Source organism: Cheilinus undulatus, linkage group 5, assembly GCF_018320785.1.
Source record: "Cheilinus undulatus linkage group 5, ASM1832078v1, whole genome shotgun sequence".
Classification (NCBI taxonomy): domain Eukaryota; kingdom Metazoa; phylum Chordata; class Actinopteri; order Labriformes; family Labridae; genus Cheilinus; species Cheilinus undulatus.
Window position 1 is genome coordinate 43,858,681 of NC_054869.1, and position 17,145 is coordinate 43,875,825.

The 17,145-nt window shown below is 38.5% G+C and overlaps 2 protein-coding genes across 8 annotated transcripts in view; one reads left to right on the forward strand and one right to left on the reverse strand.

Moving 5' to 3' along the window:
• LOC121509775 (leucine-rich repeat-containing protein 43-like) overlaps nucleotides 1–17,145 on the forward strand; it is a 75,862-nt gene that overhangs the window by 15,011 nt on the left and 43,706 nt on the right. The window contains exons 5-12 of the mRNA XM_041787437.1: nucleotides 1,244–1,482; nucleotides 1,559–1,722; nucleotides 1,958–2,123; nucleotides 4,018–4,157; nucleotides 4,232–4,321; nucleotides 6,326–6,517; nucleotides 6,694–6,796; nucleotides 7,669–7,730. Coding sequence (XP_041643371.1) covers nucleotides 1,244–1,482; nucleotides 1,559–1,722; nucleotides 1,958–2,123; nucleotides 4,018–4,157; nucleotides 4,232–4,321; nucleotides 6,326–6,517; nucleotides 6,694–6,796; nucleotides 7,669–7,730 — 1,156 coding nt within the window. The remainder of the gene's footprint in view (nucleotides 1–1,243; nucleotides 1,483–1,558; nucleotides 1,723–1,957; nucleotides 2,124–4,017; nucleotides 4,158–4,231; nucleotides 4,322–6,325; nucleotides 6,518–6,693; nucleotides 6,797–7,668; nucleotides 7,731–17,145) is intronic.
• Nucleotides 12,303–17,145, reverse strand: part of clip1a (CAP-GLY domain containing linker protein 1a) — a 46,341-nt gene continuing 41,498 nt past the window's right edge. For all 7 annotated transcript variants that reach the window (XM_041787255.1, XM_041787252.1, XM_041787251.1 and 4 more), the window contains 2 exons: nucleotides 15,218–15,345; nucleotides 12,303–13,346 (listed from right to left, as the gene is read on the reverse strand). In XM_041787255.1, coding sequence (XP_041643189.1) covers nucleotides 13,118–13,346; nucleotides 15,218–15,345 — 357 coding nt within the window. In that variant the 3' untranslated portion in view covers nucleotides 12,303–13,117. The remainder of the gene's footprint in view (nucleotides 13,347–15,217; nucleotides 15,346–17,145) is intronic.

Genomic DNA, 17,145 nt, shown 5'->3' on the forward strand with positions numbered 1-17,145 from the left:
ACCCCCTGCCGTACATAGAGCCCATTGTGATTTGACTGAAAACTGCAGTACCTTTGCCTCACTAAAGGGGGCGAGCGTGAGCCAATGTTTATGTTTGTTCTGCTGATTATGCTGGAAAATAATTTAAAAAGCAGAGGAAGTCCAGTGCACCACAGCAGTCCTTTTTTTTTTTTTTTTTTTTTTTTCATTTTCACTCTGATACTTTGTACAAGATTTATGTTTCTTGAAGTCGGAATCGGACTGGCCAAGGACGACTTTCATCTTTGGCAATAATCTCCACTGAAACAGAGAGACTCATAGAACTCAAAGACAAGGATCAACAAAGTCACAGGTTTTTTTTCCAGGAGGATAGGAGAATGGACTCCATTTACATGAAAAGATAAGAGCATTCTTACACTGCTATACATTTAACATTCTACCATGGCCAAATCTGACCCTGAAAGAGTCAGTGCCTCACCAGCCACAAACCTCACAACACATCACTGCAAGTCATGCTAACTTTGACACCACTTGGCTCTAATTTTTGTAGCAGATACTGTGGAGCAGGCCTGACCCATGACCTGCCCCTCTCCCACACACACACCCACACACACACTCTCTCGTCACTGTTTCTGGCTGTATCCACTGTTCTTTTCTAAAATAAAGGCATTAAAAGCCAAGAAATATATAAAGAAATAAACAGTTTAAAAGGGCACTTCCAGGTTTGTGCTGGAAGTGGTCCTATACACATGTCCTCTGGGGTAACTTTAAAGTCCACGTCTCCCTCTTAATGAGAAATTTAGGAATGGAAACAAAACATTGATTGATATGAGGTGCCCTTTTTTATTGAACAGAGTCCTCAATCCAAAAGTCGGGTCATATTGAAAAGGGGGGCGGCTATGGGCAGTGCTGGTCTGAACTCACGGGAGATGCAGGGGGGGTTTCCATGTTACAGAGATGAGTTGGCGCACTCCATGACCAGGACATGCAATCATATCATCCTGTTAAGATTGTAAAATGAAAAATTTCTCTGTCTTTGTAAACTTAACTAAATATTTGAGATACTGTATGACCTCAGTTAAAAACACATAACATAGATTTAATGAAATAATTATAATTAAATTATTATAGATATTTCAGTGCAGAAATTCTACATATTGTATCTTAAAAGAAATCCTTTAGACCTCTTTTGGGTCATCAATGAAGTTGATTATAAAGATCCTTAGACCATCAGACCAACCTAACATTGCCTTTCTGACCTCAGGCCTCAGCTGGTGTGTCTGGACCTCAGTGACTGCGAGTTTCAGGACCAGCGGACTCTCCTGAATGCTCTGAGCACGCTGCCCTGTCTCAGGACATTAATGCTGGAGGGAAATCCCTTCACTTTGGCCTCCTGTTACCCTGGCTTCACTGTGGACAGTCTGCCTCAGCTCTTCTGCCTGGACACCTTGTGGATATCCTCAGAGGAAAGACATCGATTCAGGGGTCTGGCAGATATAAGAGGTGAGACTGCGGGTGTTAGTGAGTGCTTTCCTGTCTCCTTATGTTTATTTCATAAGGATCCATCTCTTCCATACAGATCTGATGATAGAGCAGGCATCAGTCACAGTGAGCATTGGCAGGATGAGGGGGATCCCAGACCCTTTAAAGGGTGTGGATGAAATTGCTCCTGAGTTCCCCGTTGTCTCCTACAGCTATTACATCTCATACAACTTCTTTAGCAATCAAACTGATGCTAATCAGGTGACGTATCCTTCCCACCCTTTGTAGTCTCTTTACAGCTATGAAAGCCCTCTTTTACATGCACTCCTAACATTTATATAAAAAAAACGTCCCCATTTTTTGACCTTTTATTTGAGATAGTGACATTAACAAGTTGACGTCATCCTAAACTTGCTTGTTATCATGTGAAAACCAAATTGGATAAAATGCACAGTTGTATATCTTTTTATCCTCCTTTTTGTGTTGTTGTTGACAGACGTTAGACAGTGAGTCAAAAAACAACCCTGAGGCTGCAGCCAATGAGACAGAAAGCAGCTTCAGTGATGTATCGAACAAATCCAGCGACAAAGAAAACGAAACACTCAGAGACGAAGATATACAGCACTCAACGGTGCACACTGAGAAAACCTGCTGTGATGCTGGTAATAAAAACTCTCCTAAAGCTCTCATGTGGCCTGTGCAGGTCTCAGGCCTGAAGGGAAACAGATCAGTACACAAACACCAGTAGAGCTGAATCAGGTGTTTGCATAATGTGTCATGACTTCATGGCACTCAGACTGGTAAAGGAGTAAGAATGATGAATGTTGTAACTTAGTCACGTATCCTGTATGAGAGGGATTTCTTATCAGTTTCTGAGAAACCCACACCACTTCCTGCAGAAAAATGCAAAGTCATAAGAGCCAGTGGAGAGCTGTGCACACGTGGACTCTTACTAAACATTTATCAAGTTTCAGCGTGGATTAACAGTTCAACATACTGTGGCTTTTTCATTCATTCTTCATATTAGCTTTGGGCCTATGATAACACATCAGGGCCATTTAGGAAAGAAGAAAATTACCTACATTTCTGAGACAAGATTTTAAAATCAAAACAGTACAACATACACACACACACACTCCCTTCCAAAAATATTGGAACCCTGGGTCCAATTCCTTTGTTTTTGCTGTAGACTAAAAACATTTAGGTTTGACATCAAAAGATGAATATGAGACAAGAGATCGACATTTCTGCTTTTATTTGCAGGTATGTACATCTGTGTAAATATATCAAACACATGCTGACATGAATGTGTGCTGCACTGTTGCCTGGGCCTTTTCAGACCTGGTAACACGCCTGGTGGCTGCTGGCATTTTTTGTGACCATGTGTGTGATCCACAGCACAACCAGGGGCTCGTGGCAACTCTGCTACCTGCCCAGGCAGTACCCTAGGTTGTGCTTACTCGCCACATTCACCTTTCACTGTGCCCTACAGGAGCAGACTTCATTATTTTTTCAGCATTGTTTACCTGTGCCCCTGGTCATATGTATGAGAAAGAATATTTCTATACTTTTTATACTTTTATCCCAAATATAAATGTTTACATATTTTAAGTCCTTTTACATTTTAAAACCAAAAAGTTTTCTTCAGATTTGTTTACCAATTAAAAAAGATTTCACAACTACAGATAACAGACTACAGGTCACCTATTTGATAAAAAATTACTTTTAATAACACATGCTATGTTATAAAATTGTTTTCTAATGAGGGAAGTTCTTTTGATATAAATATTCAATTTGATGTTATTTTTGTACTGTTATGTACATTTTGTGCAATGCTTGAGACACAACAATAGTTGCCGCTAATTCAGATAAGGTTTTCTAGACATGAAAGAACACTATAGAGAGAAAAACTGCAGAACATGTCCGCATGGGACCCAATTAACATAATTATGTGAATGAAAATGTGGGCATATATTGGTTAATTGTAGTTAATCTCACCTTTTTGTTGCATTTTGAAATTCAACTATTTTTCATTTAAAACATTTTTTTTTTAAATTATAGAGGTGTAATTGACTTCCTGAATGGATAGGGACCTGCTTTTATTTTGAAAGGATATTAGGAACATTGGGTAGATGGAAGAGTATGACATTAAATTAACCACACAAAAAATCAACTTGTTATTGATTTAAAAGGAAGAGAAGGTAACCGTAGAAATTAAATGTTTGATTAAACCAGGTGTAGATGACTTTTGACTTGTCCACTGAGCTGTCTGTGAGTTTTTAAACTGAAATTAGACATTAAGGAGCGGTGGTGGACTTATTTAAGAGCATGAGATTAATTGCAATTTTTTAAAAAATCATACACTATTTATAGACCTCAATCACAACAAATGCACCAATGCTGACAGTCCTAATTACAGCTTTGTAAACTCTGATATTCAGTTTCTCAGACCACTCCTAATTCTGCCTTTTCTTCGCTCTTTTAAAAATAAGATTGGCCCTAACAGGCCCTTTCATTGTTCCTGCAGCACTGCCATGATTATAGTCTGTCCCACAGTGTCCATGTGCAGCACATTGAAGCTGGCCTGGTCAGAGTGTCTGGACTTCAGTGACACACGAACATTCCCCGTGAGTGATCTGAAGAAGTTTAAGAGATTCCTAAAACAAGGACTTCCTCTCAGGATAGAAGAAGAAAAGGTACGAAGGATGAGGCAGATGGGTAAACTTTGAAGTGTATGGGCAGGGTCTCATTTTGTGATTTTATGCTTCAGATCCTGTCGTGGCCAGCGGTGTCAGAGGATGTTCCAGCAGCCAAACTAAACCTAGCTCTTAAAGAGAAAAAAGGCGGGAAAGGAAAAGAAGTGAGCTTATCTTTTCATTCACATACCGTGGACACCCTGTGTTTGTCATTAGATACACTTTAAAGAGTTGGCTGTCAGAGGGAGATTCCCATAAAAGCCTCTCCCACATAGATAAAGTATTACACATCAGTTATGTTGCCAACCAGCACCTAGCAACTGAAACTATACCTAGAAAGCTGGAATTGGAATCAACTGGTTCTATGTTTATTTTAATGCTTTATTTATTTAGTCTCCTAAAATCCTGCATGTACAAATAAGGACAATACATTTTGGTTTTTTTACAACATAGTAATACTTTCTGCTATTATAATTTTTTAGACAAAAACCACAATGTCCATCAAACTTAATGTAATTTGCTTTAAATATTGGGAGAATTTGATACTCGATGTAGAAATTATGGAGATATGTATGTTTGTTTAGGAATTTTTTTGGAACTGACCTTTCTGGTATATTCATGGACATTTTTTTGACATTTATTTGTAAATTTTCATTAAAATAATCAGTTTTTAAAAAATATATTTCCATTTTTTCATTGTAATTTTAGGGTATGTATTAGCAATATTTTTGGGGAAAAAAATGGGAATTTTCTTGAAGATTTTTCAGGAATTTAAATGGGGGATTTTTTTTTTTTTTTTTTAAATGCATAGGTTTGATAAGAGCATTTCACTGAAACATTTGAGGACTGAGGACTGCTGGAAGAAATCTTAGGGTACTTTTATGGAAAAATTCCAAGAAAACATTTTAGAAGTTTCACCAAAAAAATTAGATAATTTCTTTGAAATTTTAGGGAATTTGTATGGATTTAAGAAAGAAAATTTTCTAAGGAATTCCCTAATAAGGCTGATGTTTTTTTTTTTTTTTAAAGATTTATTTTTGGCCTTTTTGCCTTTATTTGATAGGACAGTGGATAGAGTCGGAAACAGGGGAGAGAGCGGGGAGAGACATGCAGGAAATAGTGCCACGGGCCGGATTCAAACCCGGGTCGCCTGCGCACATGGCATGTGCCTTAACTACTCGACTACCGGCGCGCCATAAGGCTGATGTTTTAACTTCTCAAAAAAGTTGGAGAAACTTATAATACTTTCCAAACAAAAGCTCAGATCTCTGGAGGTTTATGCAGAAGTTAATGGATAAATCAAATCAGATCAACTTTATTTGTATAGCACATTTCATACACGCGTAAACTTAATGTGCTTTACAGAAGATTAAAAACAAACAGAAAAGAGTAATCCATACTGGGAATTTCCACAAACAATGCTGGCCCTGCCCTTCTTTGGGGTAAAACATTCAATAACAATGAACATCAGTCCGTGGAAAAGATTGGGTCATTTGGGATTTAAAAGCTTAAGATATGAAAACCGTATGGTTAAATGGTTATTGGGAGCTAAAATCCAGAAGATAAACATTTAATGTAGGACATTTATGAAAAAGTACTTGATTTTAACAACATGAACTAAACAATTACAGACATATACATGAGTGTGTGTTCAGACTCTCTGCCAAACTGGACAAATAGTCCAGTCTTGTAACTGGAGATGTCATAAACTAACATCACATACCTTCTGTGTCTTGGATCTTAACACTTGAATTAGTAAATGTGTGAAAAGGCTGTTAACAGGCAGGCCCAGAATAAAAACCCAGAATAACCTAGACCAGTGGTTCTCAGCTGGTGTTTCGAGACCCAAAAGTGGATTGCAAAGCTTTTTCCGGTGGGTCGCAGATGTGTACCAGGAAAAAACAAACCAGGAGGCCCCGCCTGAGGAGCTTAAAGGTTCTCTTATGTGGCCTTCAACAAGACTAGATAACATGTCATGCAAATGTCGTTAATACCAACAACAGGAGTAAAAATTCATCACTGCTTGTTTCATGCTTTATAAGCTCTGAGGACACTAAATCAATAAGTCTGGAAAAATCGATGTTTGTAGATGTTGAAAGTTTGCTCAAGTAGATAACACTGGACTGCATTTAGGCATTTTAGAAATATTTCTGTGGTATTTTCCTCAGATCCCAAACAAATCTGGATCCATCAAAGATAAGCCTAAAGACAAGAAGAAGAAATCAGCACAGGAGCTGGTCCATGACGCCCCCATCACTAGGGTCCTTGCGTCTGTCCACGTCCCCCTGGAGAACCTGCTCAACACCGGTCAGAAAATCGATGTCCTCTGTGAGTTTGGTGAGCTGCTAACAGAGTCTGAGGTATGCAAACATCTGTCAAGGCAAGAGATAGCGATAATAGTACTATCATTATCCTGTCTTTGTTAAAGTAATTACAATGGATGGGTTTAAAATGTCCAAAAGAGTGATGTAAAAATACACATGTGGCGTTATTAACAAAGTGATTCTTTCATGTATAAAATGATTTTACTCTTCAGGATGCTGGTAGGAAAACCAAAGAGGATGGGAAGACAGACGAAAAGGATTCAAAGGGGAGAGGAGGCAGCGGCACCAGACAGAAGAATTCAGCAGCTTCTAAAGGTTTACTGATTATGTAGATAAAACAGCACATTCTTCTGCCTTTTAAGACATTTTTACTAAGACTGTCAGCATTAATACATTCATCGTGATTAATTAAGGTCCATGATACAGAGGGGTCTGGCTGCAGGACAACTACTGTGAGATGCCACCTCTGTCACAATGGAAGTGACAGAAGAAAGTGCATTAAAAATTTACATTTATTCATAAACAAAGTCTGGCCTTTACATTCATGAAATAACTACACTGTAAACACACTGCAAACATTACATAAATAAAACAGAATGAAGGCCAGAGGTCAAACCAGGATTAAATCATGTACTCACCCCGTTTCAGAAGTAGTTACCCATACTGGCTCGCTTTATTTTTTTAAAGCTTCAGCTAATGTAGCCACGCTAGCTACATAGTTAACATTACTATGTCAGCTAATGTAGCTACATTAGCTTTAGCAAGGTAACTTTAGCAAATATAGCTAATGCTAACCTAGCTATGCTAGTTTGAACAGTACAGTTTGGTTAGCTTTAGCAGATTTAGTATTAGCTAACATAGCTATTGTAGCTTCTTTAGCTTTAGCTACCTTAGCTATGTAGCTATTTTACATAGCTAAAATATGGGTTTATAAGATTAGCAAAACTGTGAAAGGTGTTGTCTGCACCTACATTGCCTACATAGCTTACGTAGCTAACGTAATGTTGTGACCTTTTACTTTACCAATGTTTCTAGTTTCAAAATCCAGGAAGAGAAGTTAAGACAGTTCTACATATGGAAAATCATCATTAGTGAACACAGGCCTTAAAGCTCTGAATTCTGATTGATCAGACAGTTTTCACTATATAAAAAATCTTGAATCCAGCCTCATGTTGTCATCTCTACAGGCAAAGGAAAGGGAAGGAAGGAGAGTGACACAGATGACAACACAGACAACTCTGTAAATCAAGTAAGTTAATTTTGTTTTCTCATTCTGATTGCTTATCTTGTTTCTTTTTTTAAACGAACTAAGTGTAGGTGATGTGTTTTCACCTTGACATGTTTCAACTGTCTTCTGCAAGAAGAATGCAGATGTCAAGGTAAAAATATATCTTCTGCAATTAGTTTGGAAACAAAAAGAAACACAAGATAGGTAAGACAACTTTTTGTCCGTCCAACAGGAAGTGGCGACCGTGGAGCTGAGAGTGGAGCTGGAGAAATGGCTGTCTGCATCTGAAGCTCAGCAAGCTGTAATCTCACACTAAAATTAAAGATGACTGGTGGCTTTTCTTTAACCCTTATAGACCTAAGACTGCCTAAAATAAATAAACCCTCAATAACATCCATGAGGGTTTCTGACAAACTGCACAGTTCATTAAAATTTTAATTTCTCAGCCTGAGTAGCAGACTGAGCCATGAAACTAAAAGCTTTTCAAAGCTTAAACCCCTGGCTTTGACTGTAAATCATTACCTTTACCCCAAAATTTAACATTTTTCAGACTCATCCATCAATCAAGTCAAAATTTTCAGAATCATTCTCCTAGGAAGTACGGTATTCACTGAACTTGGCTAGCCAGTCCAGTCATGATCTGGGTCATTGTCTAACCTTCTTTAAAGTCTCTGTAACATGAAATCCAAAATTTTTGACTTAACACTCTAGATATGTTGGAATAAGGCTGCTGTAAACATGAAAACACTGAGCTATAGCTGTGACTGAATTTTGTATTTAGACCATTAGAAAGTTTTTCATGTCTTTCCAAGTTTGGTTTAATTTGGGCATAGCAAATATGGCAGCCCACAACGCCATCGATCGGTGGGGAATTACCAATTACCAATTACCAATCCTACAACAACATAAAATCACAAAGCAGTTTTTCTCAATACAGTTTTGTGTTAGCAGATGTCACTGCCTTCATTAAAAGTTAACAGCCAGCTACATGCTGTGTATTTGTTCATTGCGAGGTAAATTTCCCAACTCTATCAACCATGGTGGACTGTGGGTCATTAACAGTATCACAACAGAGAGATTTGTGCCAGAAAACAGTAAATTTGATCCCCAACCTCTGTCTCTCTGCTCTGACAGGTGGCTGCACTCTGGCCATAGTTCACTGTAAGGTCAGGGGGAAGGCTAAATGCTGGAGTGCTCGTCTAAGTTTAACTTGAACCAGCAGGAACAAACATCTTGAAGGTGCGATTTAATCCATGCCTCACTCGTCTTTAAAAGAAGTGGGTTGTGGCTGTCTCTCTCCAAGCAGAAACAATTATATCCCTCCTGTCTAATAGCGATGCTTAAGTTTAGTAAGTCTCCAATGACATGTTCTATTCCTGCCAAGTCTGTCACAAGAAAAGATTCCAATGCTAATCACCATTGAAGACTTTTATTTTGAAGAGCAACATCAGGAAATTAAGTGTTGTCAGCAGCAACTCAACAAAATGTCCCATAAATGAAAGGGACATAACTTCACTTTACTCAGAAAATGAGATATAAGAAATAGCTGAAGAGTTAAATACAAGACAATAAAATGACCTTTTAGCTCTAACCTGTCTGCCTGTCATGACATAAATGTGATTGTTTCACTGGCGGCTTAAAACAGAGAGATGTAAGATAGCTGCATAGCAGACAGATGATTTCTCAACTCAGGTTGTAGCATTATTTTTATTTGAAAGGATTCCCTTTCTCATGAGTGGATGGGGCTTTAGCTCATCTGATAACCAACATGCCCACACCATCTAGAGCAGATGTTACTGTCTCATTTTGAAGTTCAATTCTGTAATTTAGAGGTAAATTTCATGACTGAAATTTGGCCTGGTGGTCTGTCATACAACAAAATGAAAATAATGATTTTTTTAATCACTTGCTATGGGCTTTAATATTCATTGTTTTCATCGTCTGAAACTCTGCTGTAGTCATCTTCATGTCACTTTCCACACTCAGGTTGTCAGCTTTTGTTTAGATGACTGCTTAACTTTAAAAACTTTTCCATCTATTAACTTTTCATGGTAGAAGATGGAATAAATATATTTCTATCCCATCTGGCTTCTACATTTGTATTTTATTGATCACATTGCTATTCTTCAATCACACATCCTAAAAACCATCAGATTAATCAAAATGTGCAGATGTTGCATCTGGTCTTAAAGGTTAAAATCAGATTTTTTTTCTCAGAACTCCTGTCCATGTCAAACTCAGCATTTTAGGATTTTATATTTAGTGAAGTTCTTCACTATTTACTAATGTAAAAAAAAGATTTTGAAATGAAATATATGCAAAAATATAACTACACCTGTGACGGCCCTGTAAATCAATGGCAAAAATGTTTCACCAAAATTTAAAACATTTCACAAATTTCAAAATAATCATGTTTTATTGTCCCTTGCAGCAAACTTTGGATACACCACTGCAGTGTCTCCCTGCAGCCACAGTGATGTAAAATAAGTCCACCCCCGCTCCTTAATGTCACATTTCACCTTTAAAGCTCACAGACAACTCAGTGGAATAGTCTGAAGTCATTTGCACCTTCTGCTATCAGAGATTAGCATTTTACTGTTCCCTATTTTCTCTCTTCAATGATAAGTTCCTTTTTATAGGGTTAAATTCATGTTCAAATGTTCAGTCTACCAAAGTCTTTTTTCTTTTTTCAGATTAAAAGCAGGTCTGTGTGCAAGCAGAAGGTCATTATCCTTAGTTAAACACAGCACAAATATCCAAAATCAAACAGAAACTGTTTAACAGGCAAAATTGTGGGGTTTCAAAATGTGACCACAAACACGATTCAGGATTATTAACTGTAGGTGAGATTAATCCTGATCCTTTCAGAGCCACCAGATAAAACCAATCATCTGTCACTGGTGTGACTGTGACTCAGTGGGTAGAGTCAGTCGTCCCCCAATTAGAGAGTTCGATCCCCATCTCCTGCAGTCACATGTTGATGTGTCCTTGGGCAAGACACTTCCCTGCTCCCACTGCTTTGTTGGTGGCGTGTAAATGTGTATGGATGTGATTGAATGGGATAAATGTGGAGTGAATGGGTGTGACCTGCAGTGTAAAAGCAGTAGTCAGACAACTAGAAAAGTGCTATACAAGCTCAAGTCCATTTACCTTTAAAGCTTGAGTATGTAACATTCAACGAGAACCATGTAGAATCATCTCTACTCCCCCTCCCTTCCTGTTCTTCTCCTTGTTTGAGCTCCGTAGCTCTGCTCCTCTTCTCACATACCTCCTCGCGAATGTGCATGTCGGCTAAATTGAATACTGATGGTGGCAAAGCTCTCAGAAAGTGATTTTGCTCCACTTTTCCACTGAAATTAATGGTCAAATCATAGGCAAGAAAACACTTGGTCTCAGCATGAACAAATTCACATAGGGCCAAACACCGCTGGTGACTCCACCATTGTATCAACTTTTCACTGAGCTGAGAGGCACAAGTGCACCTACTACAGCGGCCAATAGGAATGCTCCCTCTGAGCTGAGCCTTTATTGGCTGCGAGTACTAGCATCCTCATTGGCTGGAGCATTGTCCCTTGCTGGTTTTCCTCAAGTGAGAATGCAGCGCGAGGAGGCATTGCAGAAGTGTTATTCTGTTAGATGGCTTCAATAACAAGACCCTGACAAGTTGTGTTGTTTTACTGGGCATCCGGAACTAAAAATAAATCGTTTACTACAGCTTTAAAAAATAATAATGAACAAGACAGTTAAAAAAAAAAACAGCCCTTTTTTGTTCTGTCACACTATTTTCAATTTCAAAACCAACAGTCCAGCATTTACACCCTAAGCATCAGCGCATCGAGAAGGAGCAGGATCTCTAATATCTGAAATTGCTGTTTCAAGAACAGCAATGACTCCATGTCCATCATCAGGCAAATCCATCTTGCAATGCTCCAATCTGAAATGATAGTGCTAGGTCTGTAAATGGACCTGACTAATCTGCGTCATTTAAGGAGAGCCAGACAGTGGCTACGAGTGGGCTTTAGTTATATTCGAAGACGATGGCAATGGCTGCTGCCAGTGTAGCGATTAGCTTGGATGTAGTTGTAGAACAGCTGCAGTTAAATCAGAACTGGGCTACATTTGATTATTACGTGCCAAGAATTTTTTGAAAAGTCCTGTCCCTTCCAAACACTTTTTATGGGAGCTATCCTAGGTAAATGTGAAATACACTCACCAGCCACTTTATTAGCTACACCTGTCCAATTGCTTGTTAACACAAATAGCTAATCAGCCAATCACACGGCGGCAACTTAATGCATTTAGGCATGCAGACATGGTCAAGGCAACCTGCTGAAGTTCAAACTAAGCATCACAATGGGAAAGAAAGTGACTTTGAACATGGCATGGTTGATGGTGCCAGATGGGCTGGTCTGAGTATTTCAGACACTGCTGATCTGCTGGGATTTTCACAGTCAACCACCTCTAGGGTTTAAAGAAAAGGGAAACTATCCAGTGAGTGGCAGTTGTGTGGACTGAAATGCCTTGTTGTTGCTAATAAAGTGGCAAAGTGTATTTCCTTTGTAGTGGGTATATGAAACAGTCAACACAGCAATGTTTAATTTAATTCATACATAAATTCCTTTATTTCTTTACAGATATTCAAAACAGTTTAAAAGAAATGCCTTAGTACTTAACTGTTTCTTACACAAATTGTTTTTTCAATTGCAAAGAAACCTTTAAGAAAGGCCCTTTAGCTGAACTGAGGGGTTACAGTGAGTGTGAAGTGCTTCAGTTCTCCTCAATTGTCCAGCACTTCCTTCATAAAGAGCATTAAAAAAGTTCCTCTTAAAGCCAAACAGCCCTGGGTTTCTCTCCTCTTGGATTCACAAAATGACACACACTATCAAAGCTTTAAAGAGTACGGATAATTTCCAGGCTTATAAAAATAAACTATAGCTCACCTTTTTTGCACAAAAGGACATTTTGTTTTTCACTTGAATCATTTACAGTCTGAAATAAACACCTTTAATGATACTTTATTTTCTTTATAATCCCCCAACGAGCTGTGCAAACAATGTTAGGATATCGATAAATTAAAAAAATCAGAGAAAAGACAATCGCTTCTCCCACAAAGATACATCCACCAACAGTATTTCACTCACACAAACCGTGTATATCAAACATTTCTCCTCTAACGTAATGTACAATAACAGAGTATTAACAGCTGTGTATTATTCTTTAATGGATGACTGAAGGAGATTGTAAGGAGACAGTCCTCCTGTAAGAGCGCTTAAGGACCGGCGTGGACGATGATGCTTGGCAAAAACAAGCACACCAAACGCACACATAAAAAAACCAAAAAGCACCGCATGACCCAATACGATGTGCAAATATACTGATTGTGCGAGCGAGGGTGGAAAAGAAAGGCTTCAAAAGGTCTGGTCGTCGTTACACGAGTCGGTCCAGTGGCCGAAGACCTCACAGATGTCGCAATAGGGCCGTTCTTCGCCCTTGGTGCCGTGGTAGGTGGTGTGTGGGGGGGAGTCTGGCATCTGTTCTTGGGTGGGACAGTCCTCAGTGTCATGGAGATCAAAGCAGTCACAGATGTCACAGAACAGTCTCGGGGGAAGCTTCTTCTTCACAGGTTCTTTGTCATGGCTGCAGGAGAATTAAAGAAGCTCTATGTTAGTCTTTAACAACTTAATACAAACAAAAAATGAATAACGAACACAATTCTAAGCACATGAAGCTCGCGGATCTACAGCATGAATCCAAACTGCTAAACTGGAAACACATCATTTACATTGTTCTCACAATAATACTCTGAATCACAGAACACTATTTTATCAACAGGTTGATTTTTTAGTTTGTCTCACTCATGTTGCATGTGCAAACTCGATCAGAAGAACACTTTAATCTTGTCAGACAGTAAATAAATCCACAGCTGACTTTAACATGCTTTAAACAAAATGGCACAGCAGCAAGAACACAGAGAAAGAGGGAGTAAAAGAGGAAGTGTAGCAGCCTACAGAGAACATCAAGGACAAAGAGGAGCAGGGAGGAAGCAAGAGGTAAAACTGAGCTAATATTTCCAACAAAATTTGTGCAACTTTGGAGCAAAGTGTAATCAGTCCAGGCCTAATCATGACTAAAGCCAGGCAGTAAATGGACGGTGTAAACATTTGTTTCCATTGGGAGATTTCAAAAAGCACTGGTGAAATGAGTGAGTTTACCTACATACTATGAAACCCTGCAAAGCCAACGGATCCATCTCACAAATCTTCAAGATGATACAGTTTTTCACAGTCAATGGAATGACTGGACTAATCAGTGTCATTTAAGGGGGATTTAAGTTTTGAGAAGAGAGAAAATGGCTTTGAGTTCTGTGATTGAAAGACATTTGTAGGGTTTTAGCAAAGTAGTAGTGCTGCAACACTACACTGGTAATTGATATAAGTGCTGGCAAAGAATTTTGTATCAGTACCTTATGTTGCAAATCTTAGTCCCATCTTCCTCTTGGACAAAAAGTAGTGAACAAACATTTTTAGTCCAAAAATGTCTGACAAAGACCATTTTTCCATGATGAAAACATGGGCATCCTAACAACAGGTCTCTGTATTCAAGATCCCAATGGCACTTAAGTTTTGTTTTTGGTTGTGAGACGGGATAAAAGTGTTACTTATTGGCTGTTAGACATTTAAAATGCAGGGTATTTCCCTCACTGAGATGCTTATATGCCTGTCAAAATTCAATGTGTGTGCTCACAAGCAAAGCAAGAGGAACTGGTTCTTTTGTGTCTATGTATGTCTGTGGGTGCCTTTTGCATCATCCATCCATCCATCCATCCATTTTCTATACCACTTATCCCGTTAGGGGTCGCGGGGGGCTGGAGCCTATCCCAGCTGTCATTGGACGAGAGGTGGGGTACACCCTGGACTGGTCGCCATTCAATCACAGGGCTGACATAAAGAGACAGACAACCCTGTATGCTCACACTCAAACCTACGGTCAATTTTAGAGTAATCAATTAGCCTAATGAGCATGTTTTTGGTGGTGGAAGGAAGCCGGAGTACACGCAGAGAACCAGTGCATGCACTGGGAGAACATGCAAACTCCGCACAGAAAGGTCCTGACCGGGAAGCAAACCAGGGACCTTCTTGCTGTGATGCAACAGCCCAAACCCCTGCACTGCCATGCAGCCCCCCTTTTGCATCAGTGAATAAAATTACCAGACTAACTACCTAACACTTTTCCTGCCTTTTTTAAAAATTTGCCGTATCCCTACTTTTTTGAGATGTGTTGCTGCCATCAAATTCAAAATGAGCCTATATTTGTCATGAAATGGTCAGATGTCTCAGCCTAAACATCTGATCTGTTGTTTAAGTTGGATTGTGAATAAAATATGGGTTTATAAGATTTGCAAATGATTGCATTTTGTTTTTTATTCAGATTTTATACTGCACCCCAACTTTTTTGGAATTGGGATTGCACATAAGTAGGATTTCTTCATCACTAAGTGTTAGACTTACCTGTCATAGTTATCCAGTTCACTCGGATTATTGCCGTTAAGAGCAGCAGCGGCCATTTTCTCCAGCTTGTCCTTCAGCTCCTCATTTTTCCTCTGTAGATCAACGATGACTGAATTCAGGAACTCAATCTGTAGAGGGCAGAGACAGGAGAGTCAGTGCTACTAACAACGTCTTGTCTAGTCTTATCGACACATTTTCCTATACAAACTTAAGGTTAAAATGTGAGTATTCATTGTATTGAGTGCAAACACTGTGCTGTGACAAAAATAACTCTTTACCATATTCCCAAAATAACACAATCTTGACTGAGATGGTTAAATGCCACAGTGAGGTGTCAGCCAAAGAAAAACCAAAGCTTGCAACGAAAGAAGACTCCATAAAAATCCATTCATGATTATTAAAACATATCTGCTGTGTCCTGAGCATCTATGATTGTAGAGAATTCAAGCCAAAGGTCTCGTGAATGTTAAAGGTAAATGTAGACGCCTGATAGATTCATGTTTGGGGTTGATTTTGACAAAGATTTAATGTTTTTTCTAATTTGGTAACTGGGTAATGGAGCCTATTTCTTAGAGTATTGTTCCAAACTACCTTATTTATTTTGTGTTTATGTTGTTTGCATGGTGAAAATCCTTATAAATAACAACGGTATGTATATACATATATATATATATATATATATATATATATATATATATATATATATATATGTATATATATATATATATATATATATATATATATATTACAAACAACACTAAGGTTAATGATGCCTGTCATGTTTATAATGCATTAGAAACTGAAATTAAGAAGTAAAAAGACTATATCAGGCTGATCAGGGGTAACAGTTGGAGTCTCACTGCTGTACACCCACCTTGTGAAAAATCAGGGGGATTTCAGGCCCTGAATATTTCTTTTTCAAGCCCGACATGCACAACCATCTCTCGCTTGCGCGCGCTCTCTTCCAGTCACATCACAGCTCCCTCCATTTAACCCTACAGTATACTCAGAGTGACTGACAGGCTTCAGAAGCGCTGCTTTAAGTTTGATACGTTCAATGACATCAAGGAGAACTCACGGTCATAACTGTCATTTTACTTAACTAAACAAAACATTTAAGAATGTAAATCAGCCTGTTAAGATGCAGTTAAAAACCCGCCTAACTTAAGAGAAAACAGCCCAAATCATATCAACCCGCCAAGTCCATTTTTATCCACATAAGTGGCTGGAAAACCGCCCAATCTGGCAACACTGGTGCCAAATCTTCCGTTGCATGGTGCACACTCTTCAGGTGTCCTCTCTCCAGTGTTGGAGATGTGGGTGTCACTGTGTTGTTACAGAGCTGTTTACAGTGAAATGCCCATTAGTCTTGGTTGCTTAGTTAGTTTGTGCTGTTTAAAGCAGAATCAGGAGAACTACTTCAGCTGAAGTTTTACTTCATTTGTTCATCTCGAGTCTCAAAAATTTAAAAGCATATTAAAGCTCTGAACTATAGCTAGATTTTTTTAATTTAAGGATCTGTCTTTTTGTTATTGTTGTTATTTAAAGCACTTTGTCAGGAGTATCTCAGGGAGCCATCCTGCAAACTGGCTGAGTAATATGGAGAATCAATCTAAATTTATAAGCTATTTCTTTTTTTGCACTGTGGAGTTCAGTGTCAACAGGTTGTTTAGCTACTTTTAATTGCCCTCAAAGATGCAGATGAAATTGGCTGTACTGTTAAAAATACATGAAGCATGTAATGCACATGTAACCCAAATACATTACTGTAAGTTTTTCATTAGTGTATGGCTGTATTTGAAAAAAACCCAAAACAAAACAATATATTCTTCATTTCTGATAAAAAATTAAATGTTTTGTCGTTTTCTAAAAAAATAGACTACCAATATTAAAAAATATATATTTGTAGTACAGGATGGAATTGCATT